This window comes from Engystomops pustulosus, chromosome 6, assembly GCF_040894005.1.
Source record: "Engystomops pustulosus chromosome 6, aEngPut4.maternal, whole genome shotgun sequence".
Taxonomy (NCBI): Eukaryota; Metazoa; Chordata; class Amphibia; order Anura; family Leptodactylidae; genus Engystomops; species Engystomops pustulosus.
In genome coordinates, this window is record NC_092416.1 from 170,003,466 (window position 1) to 170,029,171 (window position 25,706).

General features: G+C 43.8%; 1 protein-coding gene across 6 annotated transcripts in view; it reads right to left on the minus strand.

The window, feature by feature from the left end:
• The window catches only part of LOC140064965 (lysosomal alpha-glucosidase-like), a 29,410-nt gene extending 4,679 nt beyond the window's left edge, over nt 1-24,731 (minus strand). Inside the window, exons 1-16 of one of the 6 annotated variants that reach the window (XM_072112325.1) lie at nt 24,656-24,731; nt 18,098-18,519; nt 16,883-17,031; nt 16,400-16,565; nt 15,252-15,348; nt 13,826-13,945; nt 13,376-13,494; nt 11,315-11,446; nt 10,390-10,500; nt 9,063-9,176; nt 8,163-8,247; nt 7,126-7,243; nt 6,900-7,033; nt 6,078-6,229; nt 2,412-2,560; nt 988-1,129 (exon numbers count right to left, since the gene is read on the minus strand). In XM_072112325.1, coding sequence (XP_071968426.1) covers nt 988-1,129; nt 2,412-2,560; nt 6,078-6,229; nt 6,900-7,033; nt 7,126-7,243; nt 8,163-8,247; nt 9,063-9,176; nt 10,390-10,500; nt 11,315-11,446; nt 13,376-13,494; nt 13,826-13,945; nt 15,252-15,348; nt 16,400-16,565; nt 16,883-17,031; nt 18,098-18,508 — 2,199 coding nt within the window. In that variant the 5' untranslated portion in view covers nt 18,509-18,519; nt 24,656-24,731. Of the gene's footprint in view, nt 1-987; nt 1,130-2,411; nt 2,561-6,077; nt 6,230-6,899; nt 7,034-7,125; nt 7,244-8,162; nt 8,248-9,062; nt 9,177-10,389; nt 10,501-11,314; nt 11,447-13,375; nt 13,495-13,825; nt 13,946-15,251; nt 15,349-16,399; nt 16,566-16,882; nt 17,032-18,097; nt 18,520-19,918; nt 19,938-20,945; nt 21,094-23,873; nt 23,938-23,960; nt 23,981-24,655 lie in introns of those variants that run through there. The other 5 variants (XM_072112327.1, XM_072112326.1, XM_072112324.1 and 2 more) reach the window with 5 other exon arrangements.
• Nucleotides 24,732-25,706: the final 975 nt, after the last annotated feature.

A 25,706-nucleotide genomic window follows, 5' to 3' on the forward strand; every position in this document is an offset into this window, starting at 1 on the left:
TGGTAACAACAGGTGGTCACCTGGAGACCCATCAGGCAACATATCCGGGTTTAGTGGTTTCGCGGATGGAGGACGTTGAACATAAAGTTTGGATCCGCTCATCTCTACTCAAGAGAGTTTCTAGCTCCACCTACTGGCGACGGCTGTGCAAATAGCATGTCCGGGTTAGGCTGTGCTGCTGAATGGAGGACGCTGAACCTAAAGTTCATCTCTACTCTTCAGGTGTCCATACAGATTTACTACACCTCATTTTTCTTTATTCGGACCTTTGCTGAGGTACTTTAACCTGACCACTACACAAGAGCTCTTCTCTCTGTTGTCTCCAGCTCTGTATTGACTCAAGCATCAGCTGAAACGTGAAACACCCCACCAGTCTCATCAATGTGACAGAAACCTTTGCAATACGGCAGAGGAAAATTTATTAAGCCTTAAAGGGAAATTCTCATCTGGGCTTGATATTTAATTTGATTCCTCTGTAACATACATACATTTATTCAATTGAATGTTATTAAAAAAAATTACCTGTGTAATATATAGTCATATGGTCCCTTAAAAACAAGATAGCTGCCCTTGGATACAACCATCGCTGCAGGAGATTTTGCACGACGAAACTAATTGTTTTTGCATATGAAATGTCTGGGAGTCACAGCCATCCTGTAGCAATGCACGATTAATCCAGGTGGTTGGTGCTCTCTAAGTGTTACCATGCTGCCAGAGTGTGTGCGGGGGGGTTGTATCCAAAGACAACAATCTTGTTTCCAAGGGACAAAATGGCAACATTCGTGAGAAATTATCTCCACATAGGAACATTTTTTTTTTATCAACATGCAATTGAAGAAATGTTTATATATGGTAGATGCATTTAAATTAAATGTGAATGCTTAATGGAAATAACCCTTCAATATTAGTTTTGTAATTTTCCCTAAAAAAATTTTTTTGTAAGAATATTTAGTATGACAAACTATACAAAAATCTAACAAAACCTACCGTAACCAGATCATACCACACCCCGGAAGGAAAATATCCTTTTACTTCAGTTTTCCCCTGTTCCAAGACTGGAGTGATGTATAAGGCTTCTCCCCAGAGGAACTGACGGTCAATTGTCCAGGTATTTCTGTCCGAGGGAAATCTAATTGAAGAAAAATGAAACATTAGGCCAGGGACACAAGGGTCAGGATCATAGTTGGTAGTTCGCAGTAGAGCCACCAATGGATAACCCTATGGGGCAGATTTACTTACCTGGTCCATTCGCGATCCAGCAGCGCGTTCTGTGTCTTCCGGCGATTCACTAAGGTAGTTCCACCGCCGTCCACCAGATGTCACTGCTGCGCTGAAGTTCCCCGAGGCCCGCCGGAATGCCCTGAAATTCACCGGCCTATACCTGGTGAAGGTAAGTGCAAGTCCCGCGACATATTTTTTTTTAAAAATGTGGCGGTTTTTCCGAATCCATCAGGTTTTCGTTCGGCCACGCCCCCCGCTTTCCGTCGCGTGCATGCCGGTGCCGATGCGCCACAATCCGATCGCGTGCGCCAAAAACCCGGGGCAATAAAGGGAAAATCGACGCAAATCGGAAATATTCGGGTAACACGTCGGGAAAACGCGAATCGGGCCCTTAGTAAATGACCCCCTATGTGATGTACTGAACCAGTGTTGAGGATGCGAATTAAAATATCTCCTCCACACATTAAGGAGAAGAAATGTTGCATAGAATGTCTCATGCTGCAGGAGGAAATTGCAGTTCTTCGTGCTGGCTTCCACCATGAAAGGCCCACCACATGGCAATCAGTGGAAACCAAGTGCCCATGGGTGGGTCTTCTTGTGGCTGTCCAATTTAGGAGGTCAAACCCTGGTTTAATGGGGTTGTCCCACACAGATAGAAGAACAGTGGTCACTAGTGGTCAGACTGCTGGGACCCCCAGCTATTGGGAGAAAGAGGGACCTTAAGTCCCTCTGTGAATGGAGCACTGGTGATCTCCATTCACTCCTAGGGGGCTGGGTGAGATCACCAATAGGAGCCCCCATAAAGCCAATAGTGCACCTACATGTACACACAGCAGTGCTCCATTTGATTCTTCTTCCTACCAGTCGCTGGGGGTGACAGCTGGTAGACCCCTACAAAACTATAACATCTCACCCAACTAATGTATAATTTCTTCAAAACTATGGCGAAATAAATCCCAATCTCAAAAGTTCAAGGAATTAAAAAAAAATATATGGCCTCTTCTTCCAGGAAGTAAAGCACCAGGCTTAGTCTATGGCTTGTGTCTTGGTTTGGCTCAGTGGAAGTGAAACGGCAGAACCTCAAACAACCTGTGGGAAAATATGGCTCTGTTTATGGGAAAAAAAGGCAGCCATTTTATTTATTTACTTATTTAACCCCGTGTTATAAAAACCTTTTACCAAATACTTACTCCACAAAAAGCGGTCTGGCCACAGTATCTCCAGAAGTGTGAGCCTTGTGGAACAGAGTGTACAGGTAGGGCAGCAGCATGTAACGCCTTAACACAACTTTTCGGATGGCTTTTTGGGATTCTTTGCTAAATACATATGGCTCCTGTGCCTGAAATTCACAAAGACGATGAGAGTTATGTATGACACCGATGTGCAGTAGTAAGAAACACCAGATAAATCCCTGTGTCTGATGCTGGATGATGAATCTCGTGCAGTATAAGATTAGTGAGTCCTACTTTGCACCTCCTGTTAGATGATCTAGTTTTCTAAGCAAAGATATTGAATTTTCTGGCACACGGGCTATATTGTGCGAGGCCACACCTCCTTGTTAAACCGAGAACACACACCTTTTTTTTAGACAATTCGGAAAACTAACTAAAAATGGTCTAAAATCTTTATAAATGTGGGGCACAGCATTTCCGGTGCAAATGACTCTAGTATTGTCAGGGCTGTGAGTCTGTGGACCCTCTGGACCATCGCAGGAGATGGTACTAGCCGACACCTGGGACTGGAGTCTAAGTGGCACCTGGTCTTCGCCAGAGCCCGGCGCAAAGCGGGATGGACTTTCTGCGGCGGGGTGCCACTAGGTCGTGCCACAGGTGAGTCTAGCCCGCGGTGGCTGCCATGGTAGTAATTCAGGTCACAATCTGTACTCGGGGTGACAGCGGGAGAACAGCACAGGAAGGCACACTAGGACACTGGAGCTGGCACACGGATCAGGAACACAGGAACGGACTGGCACACAGATCAGGAACGGGCTGGCACGCAGGATACACAGGAACGCAGGATACACAGGAACACAGGATACACAGGAACGGGCTGGCACGCAGGATACACAGGAACACAGGATACACAGGAACGGGCTGGCACGCAGGATACACAGGAACGCAGGATACACAGGAACGGGCTGGCACGCAGGATACACAGGAACGCAGGATACACAGGAACGGGCTGGCACGCAGGATACACAGGAACGCAGGATACACAGGAACGCAGGATACACAGGAACGGGCTGGCACGCAGGATACACAGGAACGCAGGATACACAGGAACGCAGGATACACAGGAACGGGCTGGCACGCAGGATACACAGGAACGCAGGATACACAGGAACGGGCTGGCACGCAGGATACACAGGAACGCAGGATACACAGGAACGGGCTGGCACGCAGGATACACAGGAACGCAGGATACACAGGAACGGGCTGGCACGCAGGATACACAGGAACGCAGGATACACAGGAACGGGCTGGCACGCAGGATACACAGGAACGCAGGATACACAGGAACGCAGGATACACAGGAAGGCTTTCTCTTCAGGGAATGGCTTGAAGATCCGGCAAGGGTCACAGGAAGGGGCAGGAATTTATATGGGAAGGCGGCAGGCCAGCACCAATTATCCGGGAGAGTCGAAGAGACCGCCGCTGGAACCAGGTGAGTTAAGCTGGGCTCCGGGGGCACACGGAGGAACATGGATGCGCCCGCGATCCGAGACAGGGATCGTGGGAGGACCCGTGACAAGTATTGGTACATCTCCCCTCATTTTACATGGTGATTTGGTGACTCTCGAGATGAGTGGAGGAGCAGGACGTGCATAGCCGGGCTGTCCCATTCATCTCTACGGAGCAGACGGAGATTGCCGAGTAGCGTACTCGCCAATCTCTCTCAGCTCCATAGAAATGAACGAAGCAGCCCGGCCATGCATTTCCTGCTCCTCTGCTCATCTCGGGGAGCAACAAGGGGTCTGATGTACCCCAGTCAGACCCCTCGTTGGACACCTCGTTCTAGTGATCAGTGGGGATCCCATCACTAAGACCCCCATGGATCAGCAAGTTAGGTCCTATCCTGTGGAAAGGGCCTTACATGTTTTGTGGAAAAACCCCTTTAAACCTTCAGCTATAACATTAGGAGCATTAGGTAGATACTTTAGTGGGCAGTTGTCCCAATACACAGCTATGCATATGTCATCACTACATGTGTGGTATGCATAATGCCATATTTCATCTCATTGAGGGAAATTTATTAGGTTCTCCCTCTAAAATTTGGACTTCAAAAAGTTAGCAAAATCTTGTATAACACCCTCTCCAGTTTTTGAAAGTGGACGGAGTAAGTCTCAGTGCACTCCTTCGTCTGGGTCTTCAATGCAGGTCTTCTGTTAGTCACAAAAGTTGTTCTGAATTTACTCCACTGAAGCGTAATTTTCAATATTGCGGGGGAAGGGGCTTGGGGGGGTTGTGTTGTGAACATTTTTCTTATATACTTTATTATTGAGAATTTCCTCTTTAGAGAAACAGGCTGCAATGCTCCCTCTTGTAAAGATCCATATTCCAGCCTGTATATGGGACAAACTATGAGCTTACATCTTATCTTTCTGTTTACACAGCTCTGAGCAGTGAGGATCAATCCTTTCACTTTCAGCTTGATGCTTGCAAATAGTGCTCATAGCATACTATAACAGAGGAGAGAGAGACAGATGAGCCTTGACAACGGAGATGTTATAATGTTAATAAGGAGGACTTTTCAGCTTGTTTCTTTACAAACTAAGCAGAAATTCGAAATGAAGTATAATTTTAAAAAGTTCACAACACTCCCTCACACACAATATTAAAAATTGTGAAATGACTCTTACTCTTTAAAGCAGAAACGTGGAAAAGGTGAAGTAACATCTCTAGACAGACTTCAAAATTTGCCAAATTTATCAGTTAGTTTGTAACTTTGGTGCATCTTTTAGTCAACACAGGGCGAACAGTTTGGATGTATTTTGGTGTAGAAAAATGGGGAAACCCATTGGTTTGTTTCTTTTTCTTCTTGGTTAGTGCCAAGCTTTTCTGCAGCCCCCAACACTTTCCAAAAAGTGTCTAGAGCTGGGAAAAGGAGGGTCCATCTGACTTCACAAAATTCATGAACATTCAAGGTGTAAAATTTGCACGAAAGTACAGGCAGTCCCCAGGTTATGTACTGTTCTTAAGTTTGTTCTTAAGTTGAATTTGTATGTAAGTTGGAACTGTATATTTTATAATTGTGACACTAGCCAAAATTCTTTTTGGTCTCTGTGACAATTGGATTTTCAAAATATTGGATTGTCATCAGAACCAGGATTACCAATAAAGCTTCATTACAGACGCCTCTGATAACTGTCATAACTGTTTATTGTAGCCTAAGGCTGTATATTAAATTGACAACATAAAGAGGTCCGTTTGTAACTATAGGTCGTCTGTAAGTCGGGTTTTCTTAAGTAGGGGACCGACTGTATACTACAAATCAGGGGTATAACTACTAGAGGCAAGGCCCCATAGCAGATTTATGAATTGGACCCTCTATCCCCCCGCCCCCCCCCCCCCCAAGAAAATATGCTCCATTCTTTAGTGTGTCAGGTCGGATGCTGGGGCCCCCTGACACTGCCGGCCCCTTAGCATCTGCTGTGGCTTCTACCGCTGTAGTTACGCCCCTCCTGCAAATAACTCTTGCTCCCTACTGAAGTCAATAGTATTGTGTTTATTTTGTGCTGGGTTCTGCACCTCATCATAAATTAGCACAATGGGGTATCAAGACCGGCATGTAAAAAGTCTCCAGCCCAACTGACTTTAATAAAGTCCCAAGATAAAAAATTCCCCCGATTCTCTTACCGTGGCATCATGAGTGTTGTGGTTCCTCATAAATGGATAAAAAGCACCGACTTGATGCCAACGCACACAAAGTTCTTCTGTTGCATTACCCAGAAATCCACAAATATCTGTTCCAACCAAAGGGGCACCATATATATTAAACAGTAGTATAGCTACAAAAGAAAGAGAGAAATCATATTATCAATGTCTATATTAATGGCATAGACCAAGAATTATCCAAATCTAAAGATGACATTGGTCAAGGAAAGACTCCAGTGGAAGACCCATCCGATCCATTGGGGGTCATTTACTAAGGGCCCGATTCACGTTTTCCCGACGTGTTACCCGAATATTTCCAATTTCCGCCGATTTCCCCTGAATTGCCCCGGGATTTTGGTGCACACGATCGGATTGTGGCGCATCAGCGCTGGCATGCACGCGACGGAAATCGGGGGGGGTGGCCGAACGAAAACCCGACGGATTCTGAAAAACCGCCGCATTTAAAAAAAGAAAAGTGTCGCGGAGCTTGCACTTACCTTCACTAGGAATAGGCCGGTGAACTTGAGTGCGTTCCGATGGTCTTCAGCGCAGCAGCGCCACCTGGTGGACGTCGGAGGAACTGCCTTAATGAATCCCAGCCGGACCCGAATCCACCGCAGAGAACGCGCCGATGGATCGCGATTGGACCGGGTAAGTAAATCTGCCCCACTGTTGACAATTCCTATGTGAAGGCTTCCGGGAATGTCACAGCTATTAAAAATATTCCCCACCGGATATTATTTTAGGAGGAAAGGACGGGTCAGTATACGAGGAGATGAAAGGTCCTTATATAAAGCATCTTACCAGGTATAGAGTAATACAGATATTCCCAGGTGCTTCTTATATCCCCTGTCCAGTGACCGGCATATCGACCATGACCGGAGAACGTGGATCGAGAAATCACAAATGGACGTTTTCCTGTAATCTTCATCATAGCACTGACCAAACAAATACAAAAAAATATCACTGGGTTGGATTATTTTCTGGAGAGTTGCCTATCCTGCTCTGTAACATCCTGCTCTGTACTTACTTATAAGAAGCTATGGCTTGGGTCAGCCCGTAAATGTTGTGTAGGTTGTAGTGCGATGAGAGATGATGATGACTGGAAGCACAGATGGTCTTTGCCTGTAGCACATCTCCTACTACCTCTGTATGGAAAATAGAGAAAAACTGTTCTACAAAAGCTCAAGATTTTTTATATTTTTCTTAACGTGTGAAATACGGGGAATATTCTGCTGCCAATCATGTGATCTCTTTACACAAGAGTATTACATTCTAAATCAAGACATACATTTAAAGGGTAATTACACTGGGAAACCAAATGAACATGAAACATCAGGTAGGTACCAGACAGAATGTTTCCTGATTTACACATAACATGTTGCACCCTCATAGTTTTTCAGTTTATATTAAAGTCAAAGAGAACCTGTCACCAGGAATGTCATTTATTGCTGGTGACAGGCGCCTGATTTTAAAAATGCCTTTATCAGCATTCTGAATCATTTCAGTACTTTATATAAGTTTAATTCACATTACCTGGCTCTCTGTCAGCAACATGCGGTGAGTCCCAGGGGAGGTGGAAGATAAAGCTAGTGTCAGTCCCCTCTTCTCCAAACTCCTCCAGCTTTTACCCCACTTCTGTCATGTCAGGGGAGGGAGGGGGATGGTGTGGAGGAGAGGAAGAATGCATGAGGAGACAAAGGCACACACAGGCTTCAGCTGCCTGTCCCCTGGGACTCACCACATGCTGCTGGCAGGGAGCCAGGTAATATGGGCAGCAAGATCAGATATTACTGCTGATTTGCCACAGAGATTTACATTAGCAGCCGAGCAGATTTATCCATATGCTGAAATAATCTCCATGCTAATTATTCCTGTGTTTTCAGGGAATATAGCAAAAGTTGTATTACGTTATATATAGAATTGCTGACGATTGGTCACCTTGGGTATTCCACAGCAATTTGACCCATCTGTCCCTGACCTTAGAGTGTGTCATCAACATAAAATTTGACACTACGGATAAATCAGCTTGACTAAAACTACATTTTTTTATGGAGTGGAACCTACTTGGTACATATGGAGGATTTTCTAGTGTGTTGTCTGGACAGTTATCCACAGAACCATATCCATGGTTAGCTGGTTCATTCTTATCCTGTGAAAGATAAAAAAGTGTAAAATGGACTTTGGATCCTGTGAGACGTATAGATGAATCTACATATTTTCTTTTATCTTTATAGCTTCCAAGAAACTTACATACAGTATGGCATTTCACTAGTGATGAGAGGACCGGAACCGGAATGTTTGGGTCCATGCCAAACACTGCAATGGAGGATCCCCGAACCTGGACTTCAGGCAGAAGTTCTAGTTCGGTGTTCAGGCTTACCCAGGAAAGCTGGTCAATGCCATTGGCACCTTTGCCGTTGGCATTTTAAGGTTTGACATCAACGGTCGGTGTCAGTACGATCACAGGTGTTAGTGGTGTGATCGGGTTCTGGTACCCAAACTGAACTTTTGTTGAAAGTTCAGCCAAACTTACCAAACCCAAATCTGACCAGGTTCACTCATCCTTACATCTCACCCATCAATCCAGAACCTACTGCAGACTTATGAGTGGCTGAAGCTGAACGTCAGGTCTGGCTACAGATGAAGGTCTCTGGTTTGGTTGATATTCCTACTCATATTTCCAAGCTTAATTACTGGAAGAAAATCGACTTTTAGGTGAAATAATTTGCCGGAAATGTCTAATTTATATAGTATTTTTTGTTGGTCTCTCTTAATTTTAAATACAACATGCAACATCCTGTGATAATGTTACATAGTGTAGCTGGAAAAACCCCTTTAATCACAATTATTCTCCATTTATAGACATGATTTACAGCTGCTCCAATCAAGAGTTACTCTTTAAATGTAAAATGTTAAGATCAAAACTTTAAAAAAACTAAAAAAAAAAAATGTTTTGCTACTTACAATCCACACGCCATCGAAAAGAACCCTATCATGGAACTCCTTCAGCATCTCGTACCACCATTGATGTGCTTCTGGGTTTGTGAAATCGACAAACACAGATAAGCCGGGCCAAACCTACGATATATACAAAGAAAATGAATTATAAAAATGTTTTTTAAAAATTAAATCTGACTTACATCTCACTATTCAAAATTGAAAAGGGGAAGTGGTCAAACATATGCAGTGGGGCAGATGAATCAGGGCTTGCACGCCTGCAAATCTGGGGTTCAAGCTGTAAAATTTCCCCACTAACATGACATAAGAATGTGTGCGGCCGTGAAGTCACCAGCCGGCTCCGACCCCCTGATAAATCTGGCAAAGCAGGAGGAAGGGTGGGACATCCTACGTTGGCGCACATAGGGGGTCATTTACTAAGGGCCTGAATCGCGTTTTGGCGGCGATTTACCCGAATTTTTCCGTTTTGCGCCGATTTTCCCTAAATTGCCCCGGGTTTTTGGCGCACACGATCGGATTGTGGCACATCGGCGCCGGCATGCGCGTGATGGAAATCAGGGGCGTGGCCGTACGAAAACCCGATGGATTCGGAAAAACCGCCGCATTTTAAAAAAAATAGTGTCGCTGGACACGCGTTTACCTGCACTCGGCCTGGCTTGGTGAAGTTCAGTGCATTCCGATGAACTTCAGCGCAGCAGCGACACCTGGTGGACGTCGGAGGAACTACCTTAGTGAATCGCCGGAAGACCCGAATCCTCCACACAGAACGCGCCGCTGGATCGCGAATGGACCGGGTAAGTAAATCTGCCCCATAGTGCCAGTGTATGTTAAATCTGCCCAAGACGAGAAGCCAATGAAAATCTTGGCAGGATAAGTCAACTTTGTTTATTTGATACTCGACCGATGTTCATTGACCAAGTGTCGGCGGTGAAACGGGGTTAGACCCTATGCATTAGATCATCATGTTTGGCCAATATGAAACGTTTGGTACACTAAGACAGATAGACACTGTACACAATAATGTACGTTTTTGGATCCAAACTTTTGGTATAATTTAGTATAATCTGATACAATAAAGGGCCTACAACATACAGTAAGAAGTGGATATGTTGTACAAGTCCTCCAGAGGTTTCAAGGAACCAAATTTGAACAGTAGAACATCATCGCCTTCTGTCCTTCGTTGGCTTTTCCAATTAGTGTTGAATAAAACCTTTTATATGTTATAATTTTTTTCTTCAATTTCCCTTTTTTTATGTAATATTTTATTCTACAATTGTCTTTTGCTAAAATAAAAGTATGAGATTTTAACTGTAAGACGTAAACGGTGTCATACCTTGCCCACGAGTGGCTGGCCAGTCTCATTGGTAACATATATTCCTCTTCTCAGTCCATCGTCATAAGGTAAGTAAGTTCTACCAGGCTGAGGTAGGCCGAGAGCTGGTTCCTGATCAACATAAACAAATATAAAGGTGTATATCATACTATAAAGCAAGTGCAAAAAAATCCTATGCACTAGATCAAGGTTTTCCAGGTTCTTGATGTTGATGACCACTCCCCCGTCTACAAGCTTGACCAATCCGCCTTCAGCACCGGAATAAGAGAGATTATAATAATTACTCATTTAGTCAATGTCCAACTCTTTAAGCAGTCTTGAAATATAACTAGGTTTCTGATCCATCCTCTCCAGAAGGAAGAGATATCCTACAAGAAGGTCATCTGGTTTCATAACGGGGCTGAGATGGCCTTTGGTCTTGAATCTCACCAGAGCCAACAAGGCGGCCTCAATTGGCAATCTCCGTAAGGAGAACTCTTATCTCTATCACTTAGCCAAACCAGTTCCCTACACTGTGCTGACGAGACGCAACCACAGCAAAACAGTGTTGTCTACAGTTGGGAATCTGTTGCTTCTGGAATGGATCTGCTGGTTTGGTCTTAATCCTGTATCATGTCATTAGGCTTCCTGAGGGTCATGCTTGATGTTAAAGGAGCTGCCTTACAAGGTAGCTAAAAGAGGCGTGGTTTTCCTTATCCCATCTGGGAAAGCCTATTTGCATAATTTACCAGAACCAGTATTAATTCTTTTATGAACAAGTGTGTGATATCCTAGTCTGTGTACTTAGTCTTGCGGCCCCATAGCCTTCCATTGGGTATATTGACGACATCGTGAGGCACAGTGCGTTCTAATATTCAGCTTCATAGCCATTACATGGACAGTGATGCACTTCTCTGCGTAATGGATTATCTACTATCAGGCGTACCAGAATTAAGACGTACTTCATGCCCATTTCATGAAATTCATGCACCATTTCCGGAAAATCTCCATAGTTATCTGGGTCATAAGTGAAATCTAGGAATTTGTCCATATAGTCAATGTCATGCCATTGCACATCCTAGAAAACATGAAAGAAATGGAAGCTTAGATACAGTGGCTCGGCTCTATGTCTGGTAGATCCCTATATAATGGCGGCTTAGATACAGCAGCTCAGCTCTGTGTCTGATAGATTTCTTTATAATGGCAGCTTAGATACAGCAACTCAGCTCTATGTATGGTAGATAGCTCTATAATACAGATTAGATACAAGTTGAACACATTCGGTTACATCTGGTGACATCTTCTCTGATTGTAGAGCTGGGAACGGAGTAAAATCTCTTAATGTGCTTCACTGTCTCCTCTATATATATACTGTAACCATTGCAGCTGCAGTTTTCTCTATAGCCTCCCTTACTAAAATATATGCAAACCTACTGCTAATATTGGCATGTATTTCATTCTGTGTTTCAGAACACTTTTCACCACAAGGATTTATGATACTTAAATTTCCAGATATCACATGGTGGCTTAGTAGGGCGGCACGGTGGCTCAGTGGGTAGCATTACAGCCTTGCAGCGCTGGGGACCGGGGTTCAAGTCCCAGGGTCAACATCTGCAAAGAGTTTGTATGTTCTCTCCGTGTTTGTGTGGATCTCCCCCAGGACCTCCAGTTTCCTCCTGCACTCCAAAACATACTGGTAGGTTGATTAGATTGTAAGCCCCATTGGGGACAGGGACTGATTTGCAAGCGCTGTGTAATCTGCATGCTCTATATAAATAAAGGAATTATTATTTATTTATTTATTTATATCACAGGAGATGAAAGAGTTGTGAAAGAGATCTCCATCTTAACCAACTAGTTACATAATTCAGTGCTTGTTAAACATGATTTCAGGCTGTAGTTGTCCTTAGACTCTTATGAACTTTTTGCTGTGTTGCTGGCCATTTGCTTGTAAAGTTGACTATCTATTGCATTACAATTTTGTACCTTGCTGTCATCTTGGTTTTAACTTTTTCACTTTGCCTGACCTCACTGTTTCTTTGTCTTGTTTGTTTAATAATAATAATATTAATAATACAGGCGGTCCCCTACTTAAGAACACTCGACTCGTAAATTACCAACATCCAGTGGTCTGTTTGTAACTAGGGGTCGTATCCCAAGTTACAAACGGACCGCTGGATGTTGGTAATTTACTGTACTTTAGTCCTAGGCTACAATAATCAGCTATAACAGTTATCACAGGTGTCTGTAATGAAGCTTTAGTGTTACTCCTGGTTCTTATGACAATCCAACATTTTTAAAATCCAATTGTCACAGAGACCAAAAAAGTTCTGGCTGGGATTACAATGATAAAATATACAGTTCCGACTTACATACAAATTCAACTTAAGAACAAACCTACAGACCCTATCTTGTATGTAACCCGGGGACTGCCTGTAATTCTTTATTTATATAGCGCACACAGATTACGCAGCGCTGCACAAGCATAGTCAAATCGGCCCCTGTCCCCAATGGGGCTCACAATCTAAACAACCTACCAGTATGTCTTGGAGTGTGGGAGGAGACCAGAGTACCCGGAGGAAACCCACACAAACACGGAAAGAATATACTAACTCTTTGCAGATGTTGACCTGGGTGGGGTTCGAACCCAGGACTCCAGTGCTGCAAGGCAGAAGTGCTACTCACTCAGCCACCGTGCTGTTTCTCTTATTGTTCTTAACCACTTAACCAGAGTAGGGACCATTGCCCCGTTGTCATCTGCGACTTAGCACAGGACAGGCAAGTAGTTAGGGATAGAGGTTGTGGGAATCTTAGGGCTTACACCTCTTCCCTGGCTTGACAATAAAATACTCTAATTGCATTCATATTCTAATGTACTGCTCTTAATTCCGCAGTGAAACACCCCTACTGTTGTCCTTAGCATCCCTACTGCCCCAGATACAATCTGCTCTATGTGCATATGCTGGCATTGTCTCGAGCAACTAAAAACAATATAATATTTTGTTACCAGGGGAATTTGGGAATCCCTCATTTTTTTCACAACTTCTCGAGTCATGTTGGAGCTGGGGTACCCCCAGCGACAGAGGTGAAATCCAAGGCCCCAATATGGTGGCATAAATGGATACCCTAAGATAAAATAGAGAACATAGATACTTTGTTAATGTATTAGTCATTATAACATATTGCTTTATAGATGTAATATTGCATCTACTATTCCCTTATCCTCCATATTGGCATCCAAGAACATTCCTATTGGAAGCCAAATAAACCTCTCGAAATTTGAGAGGAATTCCATGGAAAGAAGGGAGATCTTCAATTCAGATTTATATTTACTTCCCTATTGCCATAAAGCAATCATGACACTTCCTTTAAGCAACTATAACTACCACCTTCAGGCAACTTTGTGTCAAATATTTAGTTAAGCCGATAACTAAATTGCATTTATAGTTCTTCTTACCAATGACATCCTGGTATTGCTTGATAACTGTTTTAGGCTCAGGACCCAAAAAGACATAAAAATCCAAGATCCCTCCTATAGTTCTCCAGGTCAGAGCTGGTGCAGGCTGCAGTATGATATCTAGAAACATATTTATACATATAATATCTATAAACATTTAGTATATGTTATGCCCCCTCTCTCGTCCAAATGGCAGCTTAGATAGAAGGGTTCACCTCCATGTATGGTAGATACGTCTATAATATGACATCTTCTGTGATTGCAAAGGTGGGAGTAGAGTAGAGTCTCATGTATCACTCAGTAGTAGTGACAATTCCATCAGCCTATGTATCATAAATTTCAGTGCATAGAGCACAGTTAAATGAGTTATGATACTTAAAGCGCAACTCTGACTTTTTTTTTCACAAATCAGCAGCTTTTGGGATGTAAAACAACTTTTCCTATTATCTTGATTTTTCTATGTGCAGCAGTTTCTTTGCTATCCTGCTCAGTTTATCCTGGCTCTGTACTAGCTATGTCTCCTGGTTGTACTAATTTCTCTTATGATCCATAGAATTTTTTAGAGATACATTCTCACAGAGGGGAGGGGCTGCTGCTTCCTCAGAAGGAAGGAGGGGGAGGTCATGTGACGATGCTCTCTGTAGCTGAGAGGAGTAGCAGAGCTGAATGTGTTCAGTGCTGTGGATGCAGAAGTCTCCATCACAGAATAATGTTGTAAAAGATCTCCCCCGTTCATATCAGTCCCTCCATCCCAGTAAGTAATTCTGCTGATCTTTCTCTGTCTCACTTTCCCACCTCAAAGTATTTAATACACTCCTCTGCAGCCCTTCCCCTACCTTCTACCCTCCAGATACTTTCTGTACAGCAAGAGGCTGTTAAACTTTAGTGACTATACACTTCATGTAACTGTTTCTCTGCTGGTTTCTACTATTTATTACATGCTTCATGTTCCTCCATGTGATGAAAGCTGCCAGGCTACCTTATATACCGTAGATCTTGTATTTTTACACTATTCAGTAGATTTACACATATGAATCTCACTTGAATTGCTGCTGAATTACTGAATGATAGAAAACAAGGTTTAATGGGAACTGAGACTAAATTTTACTCCACTTCGGGGCAATTACAGGAAGAGGTTAGTCTCCACCTACTTCAGTGGTGAGAAAGATGTTTGACAAGGAGCTGCGCAACATAAAATGCTATAAATCTGGGGGGAAAAGGGAGAGCAACACAATATGGGCCATTTGTTTTTAAAGGGATAATTCCTTGTCAAAGGAAATTTTTGTGTTATGGGAGGAGACTGTTGGACTCATAGGGGTGAACCATGTCACAACTGAGACCAATATATCTACACCTCTGTATGTAGCACAATAAAAGCTGCAATAAAAGAGATCATAAAGTATTTTTCATCATATATAACACTTACCCATAGCATTGCTGTTGAGCAGAAACACACCATGTGCTAAACCATCCTTTTCCATTGCAAGGTAGAAGGGATGAGTGCCGTACATGTTTGTATCTTTCTAGAAGCATAAGAACCATACAGTAAAACACATGCTAAAAAAACTGATAGAAGATGAGCCTTTATGAATAAAATTATTGAGTTTCATATCGTTGAGAAGAGGGCTGACCAATGACCTCTATGACCTCTATGACTACAGTCATAGTCTCCATATCGTAATTGTTTTTTTTTTTTTTCCACTTCTTCTCTGGTCAGAAACTCTTTAAGGGTTAACAAAATAACTACAGATAGATAGAGAGAGAGATAGATAGATAGATAGGAGATAGATAGATATGAGATAGATAGATAGATAGATATGAGATAGATAGATAGATAGATAGATAGATAGATAGATAGATAGATAGATAGATAGATAGATATAGATATGAGATAGATAGATAGATAGATAGATAGATAGATAGATAGATAGATAGATAGATAGATAGATAGATAGATAGATAGATATGAGATAGATAGATAGATATAGATATGAGATAGATAGATAGATATAGATATGAGATAGATATGAGATAGATAGATAGATATGAGATAGATAGATATAGATATGAGATAGATATGAGATAGATAGATATGAGATAGATATGAGATAGATAGATAGATAGATAGATATAGATATGAGATAGATAGATAGATAGATAGATAGATAGATAGATAGATAGATAGGAGATAGATATGAGATAGATAGATATAGATATGAGATAGATAGATAGATAGATAGATAGATAGATATGAGATAGATAGATATAGATATGAGATAGATAGATATAGATATGAGATAGATAGATATAGATATGAGATAGATAGATAGATAGATATGAGATAGATAGATATGAGATGGATAGATAGATAGATAGATAGACATGAGATAGATAGATATGAGATAGATTAGATAGATATGAGATAGATTAGATAGATTAGATAGATAGATAGATATGAGATAGATAGATAGATAGATAGATAGATAGATAGATAGATAGATAGATATGAGATAGATAGATAGATATGAGATAGATAGATAGATAGATAGATAGATAGACAGATATGCTTCATACCCGAGGTACTAAGCCTCTGTTCCAAAATGTTAATGTTGTCCAGTTAAGGTCCAGGTTAAGTGAAGTAAGATGCTCCCCCAGGCCATATAGAAAATTGGAAGAAAGACCAGTAGATATCTGTATAAACTGCTCAGCAAACAGCAATGGCGCCATTGTAGTGTTTAGTCTAAAACAAAGAAAAAACTTATAATGTGTGATAAAAAAAAGTAATCAAACATGAAATTACAAAGGTGACGTCTAGTGAATTAATTTGTTTCCCTGATCTTGAGAGACAAAATGGCGCAACAGATGGGGGGACAGAAGAGACTCTGTCCTGGGGTTGAACATACAAAGCTTTAGACAGTTTTAGGTATTGGCCCTGGAAACTTGGTTCCATACCTTCTCCTATCAGAATACAGGTCTCCTCAGATGGACAGTTACTAATCATTTCAAAAGTAGAATTTTTTAAAGAAATTAAAAATCTGTTAAACAAAAATCACTCACAGGATTTGCCCCGTAGACTTCCGACTGATGATCAGGCCAAAGGGGTCAGTGATAATTTTGACATCATACTGCATAGTAGATGGTTGACTTCTCACACGCGGTGGTGTCTCCATAGGAACTTCATAGCGGTTTTCATTGGGATTCTTAATCTAAAGTCAAAAATAAAAAATTTGATAAAAATGAAATGAGGTCTAACATTTCCACCCAGAATTATAGAGAAAATGAACTTTGAAGGTGTATGTAGATGAGCTAGGAGGTCGACGTAGCTCCCGGGACACCACTCTACTATATCTTCATCCTCCTCTAACCACTGGCCCTCTCTTACCGCTCCACGACTCCTGTCACAGTCAAAGAGTATGACCCAGTTCTTTTGTTCCTGGAGCTGGACCATAACACTTCTTCTGTTCCCGGAGCTGGACCATACCACTTCTTCTGTTCCCGGAGCTGGACCATACCACTTCTTCTGTTCCAGGAGCTGAACCATACCACTTCTTCTGTTCCTAGAGCTGGACCATACCACTTCTTCTGTTCCTGGAGCTGGACCATACCACTTCTGTTCCCGGAGCTGGACCATACCACTTCTTCTGTTCCTAGAGCTGGACCATACCACTTCTTCTGTTCCTAGAGCTGGACCATACCACTTCTTCTGTTCCCGGAGCTGGACCATACCACTTCTTCTGTTCCCGGAGCTGGACCATACCACTTCTTCTGTTCCCGGAGCTGGACCATACCACTTCTTCTGTTCCTGGAGCTGGTCCATACCGTTTGCAGTGAACCATACGACTACGGCAGGAGGATTGGAGCGGTAAGATATGGCATTGGTGGTGCTGAACAGTGTGAAGGCAAAATGGTTCTCCTGGAGCTAGGTCGACTAGACGTGATTTTTCTCATTATACAAGACCTAATGGAGCATACTCTGACTTTTTTTCTGTTCATTTGTACAGGATCTCACGAAAAATTCCTAAATATATAGCGGTCAACTTTACAAAATTTTGTTATACTCAAGTAGAGTCACACGCAAAGGAGTACTATCAGCAGAGGCATTGTTTCAATATATTTCCTTTAGGAACAGCTGTACTATGACATTGATGTAGAGTAACATGACCTTGATACAGTTGCCGATTGGTACACCTCTACCGGTTTTACAGTAAAATGATCTTTATTAGTCCACCAACCAATGAACAATGGGCTGGCGGAACAATCCTAATGACTTACAGTAAAATGCAGTCTTGAGTCGGTCTCAAAGAAAACCTCGAGTTGTAACTCCATTAGATCTTTGGGCATGAAAGTTTTTGTAGAGCGCACAAGGGTAGCACAATATCCAGTCTCTGTGCTGGTGACGTTCACTGCTTTGTAGCTCGGGTAGTTTGTGGGGTAATAACATGAGGGCTGTTTAAGGTCTGGCGTGTCCAACGCCGTTAAGTAACAGCAGCCACGGCCCTCACATTCATCTTTATTCAAAGTCTTTTGAGGAGCGCAGTCAAAGCGGTGTTCAGGTTCTAGAAGACATTGTGAAGGAACAGGGGCTTCTCCAAAACATGATGTGAAAAGCAGAAAAAGTAGCAGTAGCCTGCAACTGATATTCTTACAGCCTGACTTCTTTCTTTCATGGGGAAAATCCAGCATATTGATGCCTCCTGAAAGGGAACACAATAATGTTAGTATTATAGCATCTGGTGATCATTGTATCATCACATGGTGGTCATTGTATCATCACATGGTGGTCATTGTATCATCCCATGGTGGTCATTGTATCACTCCATGGTGGTCATTGTATCACCCCATGGTGGTCATTGTATCATCCCATGGTGGTCATTGTATCATCCCATGGTGGTCATTGTATCATCCCATGGTGGTCATTGTATCATCCCATGGTGGTCATTGTATCATCCCATGGTGGTCATTGTATCACCCCATGGTAGCCATTGTATCACCCCATGGTGGTCATTGTATCACCCCATTGTGGCCATTGTATCACCCCATTGTGGTCATTGTATCATCCCATGGTGGTCATTGTATCACTCCATGGTGGCCATTGTATCACCCCATGGTGGTCATTGTATCACCCCATGGTAGCCATTGTATCACCCCATGGTGGTCATTGTATCACCCCATGGTGGCCATTGTATCACCCCATTGTGGCCATTGTATCACCCCATTGTGGTCATTGTATCATCCCATGGTGGTCATTGTATCACTCCATGGTGGTCATTGTATCACCCCATGGTGGTCATTGTATCACCCCATGGTGGTCATTGTATCACCCCATGGTGGTCATTGTATCACCCCATGGTGGTCATTGTATCACCCCATGGTGGTCATTGTATCACCCCATGGTGGCCATTGTATCACCCCATGGTGGTCATTGTATCACTCCATGGTGGTCATTGTAGCATCCCATGGTGATCATTGTATCATCCCATGGTGGCCATTGTATCACCCCATGGTGGCCATTGTATCACTCCATGGTGGTCATTGTAGCATCCCATGGTGGCCATTGTATCACCCCATGGTGGTCATTGTATCACCCCATGGTGGTCATTGTATCATCCAATGGTGGTCATTGTATCATCCCATGGTGGTCATTGTGTCACCCCATGGTGGTCATTGTATCATCCCATGGTGGTCATTGTATCACCACATGGTGGTCATTGTATCACCCCATGGTGGCCATTGTATCACCCCATGGTGGCCATTGTATCACCCCATGGTGGTCATTGTATCATCCCATGGTGGTCATTGTATCACCCCATGGTGGTCATTGTATCATCCCATGGTGGTCATTGTATCACCCCATGGTGGTCATTGTATCATCCCATGGTGGTCATTGTATCATGGTCCATTGTACCTCCTTATGAACAGAGCAGCAGGTCACACATGAGCACACACTGCTCTATTCACCTCTATGGCGCAGATGGAGATACAGCGTAGAACTGGACTATATCAGTCAGTGCCATAGACAGTTAATGGAGCGGCAGAAAAGCAGCAAAGCATAAGAAAACAATATCAATTAGGTACTTTTCTGATTGTACTAACCCAAAGAATCCAGAGGATGTTTCAATGGGACTGTACACTGAACGTTTAAGAAAATGGCGCAGCTCTATTTTACTTACTGCATTTGCCCTCATACAGCTCTGCAAACAGAATGAAAAGTTATTGCTTTTGCAATGCGGTAAAACTCAGAAATGCAAAAAAAAAGGAGAGGGTTTGCAACTAGAGATGAGCGAGCACTAAAATGCTCGGGTACTCGTTATTCGAGTCAAACTTTTTCTGATGCTCGAGTGCCCGTTTTGAATAACGAGCCCCATTGAAGTCAATGGGAGACTCGAGCATTTTTCAAGGGGACCAAGGCTCTGCACAGGGAAGCTTGGCCAAACACCTGGGAACCTCAGAAAAGGATGGAAACACCACGGAAATGGACAGGAAACAGCAGGGGCAGCATGCATGGATGCCTCTGAGGCTGCTTAATCGCACCATGATGCACCAATATGGTACTAGCTGCACTACTAGTGCCAGCAAGCCCAGCCACAAGCAAAGAAAATAAAACGTTATTGTAGCCCTAAGAAGGGCTGTTGGGTTCTTGTAGAATCACTCCTGCCTAACAGTAAGCTAATAGAACAGCCTAACGCTTTCCCTGAGCAGCAGCAGCTCTCTCCCTAGCGGCATCCAGACAGAGAATGATCCGAGCAGCGCGGGCAGCGGCTAGTCTATCCCAGGGTCACCTGATCTGGCCAGCCAACCACTGCTATCTACGTGTAAGGGTACCACGTCATGCTGGGTGGAGTGCAGAGTCTCCTGGCTTGTGATTGGCTCTGTTTCTGGCCGCTAAAAAGCAAAACGGCGGGAGATGCCATTTTCTCGAGCGGGCGAAGTATTCGTCCGAGCAACGAGCAGTTGCGAGTACACTAATGCTCGAACGAGCATCAAGCTCGGACGAGTATGCTCGCTCATCTCTATTTGCAACATTGTGCGGTTAATAAATAATTGACAGCTGTATTCACATCAGGGTATAATTAGTTATTTTCCCTGTTAGAAAATGTCTAGTCCTCATGTCTAGGCTTACATAGAGTGGCGTACCTCTAATAGAGGCAGCTCATGCCACTCATAGGCCGGGGGCCCTGTTCTCTGCCTTCTGGACTCCGCTCCTCATCAGCTTTCAGCAGTTCCTTACTATCAGGATTGCTGATTGGCGGAGCCACCTGTCAGTCACTGATCTGTTGTGAAATCTGCTCCACCAATCATCGCACTCCTCTATAAGAGGGAAGTTGTGATTGGTTTGGAGTTACACCATTCTTTCACCTGAAGCCCGTAACTGTCATTAGGAAAGGGGAGGAGCCAAGCTCTGCACTGACTTAACCCCTGCAGGCTGTGAGATGCCTTGTCAGCTGTGTATGTCAGGGGGAGATTGTCTGAGGTAAAACTGTTCTAGTTGCCCATGGAAAGGTGTAGAGTGTTATAGACCTAGAGCTACTTTGAGAAAACATATGCAAATAAGCTCTATTTCTAAAAACTAAAGCTGTCCCTTGCGCCAAATGTTGGATGATCGCAATGCTTAAAGGGATGGCAGGTCACAACAATGAGATCATAGTGAAAGATATATATAGTATATGGACATACAGCAAGTGGGGAGATTTATCCAAAGTGTCTGAGGTAAAGCTGTTCTAATTGCCCATGGAAACCAATCAGAGCTCGGCTTTCATTTTATAAACAGCTGTGGGAGAATGAAAGCTGAGCTCTGATTGGTTGCCATGGGCAACTAGAACAGTTTTACCTCAGACACTTTGGATAAATCTCCCCCTATTGTATATGATTGTGAGTATCTTTAGTGTCTGTGCATATAAATATATAAATATATGTGCACAGTAGTAAGAAAATCTGCGTCCCATTTTTGCAGTCCATGTGTCATCAGTGTGTCATCCGCATCCGTTCACGCAAATATTTATGTGGCGTCCATAGGTCATGTGTAGAGATGAGCGGACCCAATGTTTGTGGTCAGGTTCCTTGTCAATCATATCCATGACTAGTTGCTGGGGGCAATTTGCCTGCTGATCCAACAATGGGGCACATTTACCCGGTCCTGTCACGATCTCCGATCCGGACTGTCTGGCGAAGATGAAGTCCGGCGCGATTCACCAAGATCGTGCGCCCGATATCCTGCATGTGTCTCTTCCCCACCGAGATCCACCGGAGTTCACCTTCTTCTTCCGGGTGCTTGTAAGTGCATTGTCTTGTAACACAATTTTGAATGTTAAATCCCGTCTGTCGGCCCGTCCCCCCCGATTTGTGTCACGTGAAACACTGCGCTGATTTCCGCCAAAATCAAATCCCGTACGCCAAAAACCTTTTCTAAATGCGGCGCACATCGGAAATCAGGTATTCCAACGATAGTGCGGACCGAGGACCCTTAGTAAATGAGCCCCGATATGTGCATTGTTTTTGTTCAGGTTTGGGTGTTCGCATGGCCAATCATAGCCCTGGCTAGTTGCAAGGGGCAATTTGCCCACCGTTCCAACAATGGGGGTCATTTACTAAGGGCCCGATTCACGTTTTCCTGACGGGTTACCCGAATATTTCCGATTTGCGCCGATTTCCTCTAAATTACCCCGGGATTTTGGGGCACGCGATCGGATTGTGGCGCATTGGCGCTGGCATGCACGCAACGGAAATTGGGGGGCGTGGCCGAACAAAAACCCGATGGATTCGGAAAAACCGCCGCATTTAAAAAAAAAAATCCGCCGCTGGATCGCGAATGGACCGGGTAAGTAAATCTGCCCCAATATGTCTGTAGGACACCAGCCGAACACGAACTCGAACACAACCATCGGGTTCTCTCATTTCTGGTCATGCATTTTTGGTGATCCACGAAATAAACTAACAAATTGGGGCAGATCTACTTACCCGGTCCTGTCGCGATCCAGCGGCACAGTCTCCGTCGAGGATTCGGGTCTTCCAGCGATTCACTAAGGTAGTTCGCCCGATGTCCACCAGGTGTCGCTCCTGTGCTGAAGTCCGCCGGAGTTTGCCAGAGTTCACCATCCTATCGTGGGTGCAGGTAAGTGCGTGTCAAGCGACACATTTTTTTTTTTAAAAATACCGTGGTTTTTCCGAATCCGTCGGGTTTTCCGACGGCCACGTCCCCTATTTCCGTCGCATGCATGGCGGCGCCGATGCGCCACAATCCGATCACTTGCGCCAAAAACCCGGGGCAAACCGGTAATTTTTATGAAACCCGACGAAAAAGAGTAATGACCCCCATTATGTCCTCCAAGCCGTCATATGCATAGGTCCATTGAAAGGAAGGGGTCCAACACCCAGAACCCCCCCGTTCTTCGGAGGCAGATGTGTACATGTTATTAGTCTGATGCCACCTGTACAGGAAGGCGATGGGTGACGCGGAGCCGGGTTTTCCTTGTGCTTCAGCTGGAGTTTACTTTTGTTTTGTGTACATAAAGGATTAACCCTTCCCCATGGATGAGCAGTGGTAACGCCCCGAACCATTCCCCTCCTGCTCTGCTCCCGTCTCTTACCTCGACCCCTGTCCTGTATCTCTCCCCCGTGTACAGGACCAGGCGGCCATCTCTTTACCTGAAAACCATGGGGTTGTCTGAAAGTTCTTCCAAAAACAGCGCCACACCTGACCATGTGGTAGTACATGGTATTGCAACTACATTCCATTCATGTCTATACAGATGAGTTGCAATACTGGCACAAACCATGGTCAGTGGTGGCGCTGTTTTGGGGAGAAAAGCAGCCTTCTTTCTCCGGACCACCCCTTTAAAGTGCTGCACCACATTGCTATCCACAATATAGTGGGTGACGACGCATACAGCTGCCATTATAGCACATATGGGTGCCGTCACCTAGCTTTCCTGTAGTGTCACTATATATGTGCTAGACCATAAATACCTACCTACACATCAGCTCTATGTAGGAGAATGGGTTGGCTATGTGCCCTCCACCCTCCCTGGCACGCATAGCGCCCCCTGTATACCTCCGTTGTATCCGCTGCTTCTCCCTCTTCTCCTCCCCGGAGCTGCATGTTCCCAGGAAGAGAGAAGTGAGTGTCTTAAGATCTCACCTGAAGTAGGACAATGATCTTCTCCCTCCCCCCCTGGCAGCAGTAGTAATGTGTGGGCAGGAGGGGAAAGAAAGGAGGAGGAAGAGCCTCAAAGCCCATCTGTACAACCATGAAACCTGTTTGGTACGAGATTTGTTCTCCATGTATTAGAAATCACTGAGGGTCATACAACTAACAGTGTCTCCCAGGGTAGGAGGACAGTACAGGGAGTCCCTAGAGGTGTGACCCAAACTGTATCAGCACCCCGAGAATGCTGATACGATTCAAGGAAATCTACCATCCAAACCCATACCGAGGCACTGAGACTCCTCTTATATTTGTTATCCATGACCTCCTTTATTCTAAAATCAACTTTTACAATTATGCTAATGAGCCAGAAGGGCTCTGGGGGGTGTTACCAATGCCCATCTTTACTGCAGCTTCACAGGCTGTTACACAGTGCAGGTGCATTTCCCCCTCCCACTGTGTGAGATTACAGTAGACAGAGGGAGGAGGAATTGGAAGGAGGAGTCACTGTAACAGCCTGTGAAGCTACAGCACTGAGGAGCTCTGGTAACACCCAAAAGCATGTACTAAAAAATAAAAATGCTAAAAAAATTATGTACAATAATTTATAAGGTATAAAGGGTTAAAAAAAAACCACAAGAAATAGTTCCCATTCCAAATTAGTACAATATGATTTGGCATCAACATACCAGTCCAGGCTTCACGCTGCCCGTCACCTGTCTATAAGGGGAGAGATTCCTTTACTAGCAGTCGATCATGTGACACGTATGAGGATTGTCCTAAATAGGTAAAAGGATTAGGGCACAGGTCACACAGGCGCAGCGATAAACACATTGTAAAACCTCACTCCACTCATATGTGTTTGCAGAGACGAGCGCTTAAAGGTGGAGGTATTAAGTTCACAAGCAACTTGTCCCTGTTTAACATAATGAATATCTGGGCACAGAGCTCCACCTAGAATTTAATATATTTAAATTGCCTTTTATGCAAATCAGCTGTTCTCAACAAGGATCTAAACCTAAGGACATACAAGGATAACACATAACCACAATCCCAGCTGGATTCTACACTGGGTTGTACATGCGAATCCTATTGGCTGGCCTGCCTTTTAGGCTTTGCATTGCAAATTTTTTTCACATTATGAGTATACGGAGACAAAATCTCCCATCAAAGCTAAGCATGGCTAAACCAGGGACATTACTCATAGATCCAGGCGCCGTGACTGTGGTATCTTCTTATATTTGTTATCTGTGGTCTTCCTTCCTTATAAAAATCAACATTTAAAATTATGCTGATGACACAGAAGGGCTCAGGAGGCATTACCAGAGTCCCTTAGTGCTGTAGCTTCACAGGCTGTTACAATGAGCAGACCATGTCTCACCCAACCCCCTGCTCTCTCTCCCCTCCCTCTTCCTGTATAAATTAACAGTAGCAGGAAGTGCAAAGGGAGAGGAGACCTGCTCTGCTCATTGTAACAGCCTGTGAAGCTACAGCATAGAGGGGCTCTGGTAACACTCCCATAGCACTTCAAACTCATTATTACACTAATAAAAGTTGATTTTAGAAGGAAGGAGGCCATGGATAACAAATATAAGAAGATTACCACAGTCACAGTGCCTGGGTCTATGAGTAAGTGTCCCTGGTTTATCATGATGGATTTTGATATTAGATTAAAGCATATGGGTGTCAGGCTTCTGGGTTAGTGAACCCCCTGGACCACCGCAGACGATGACACAAGCC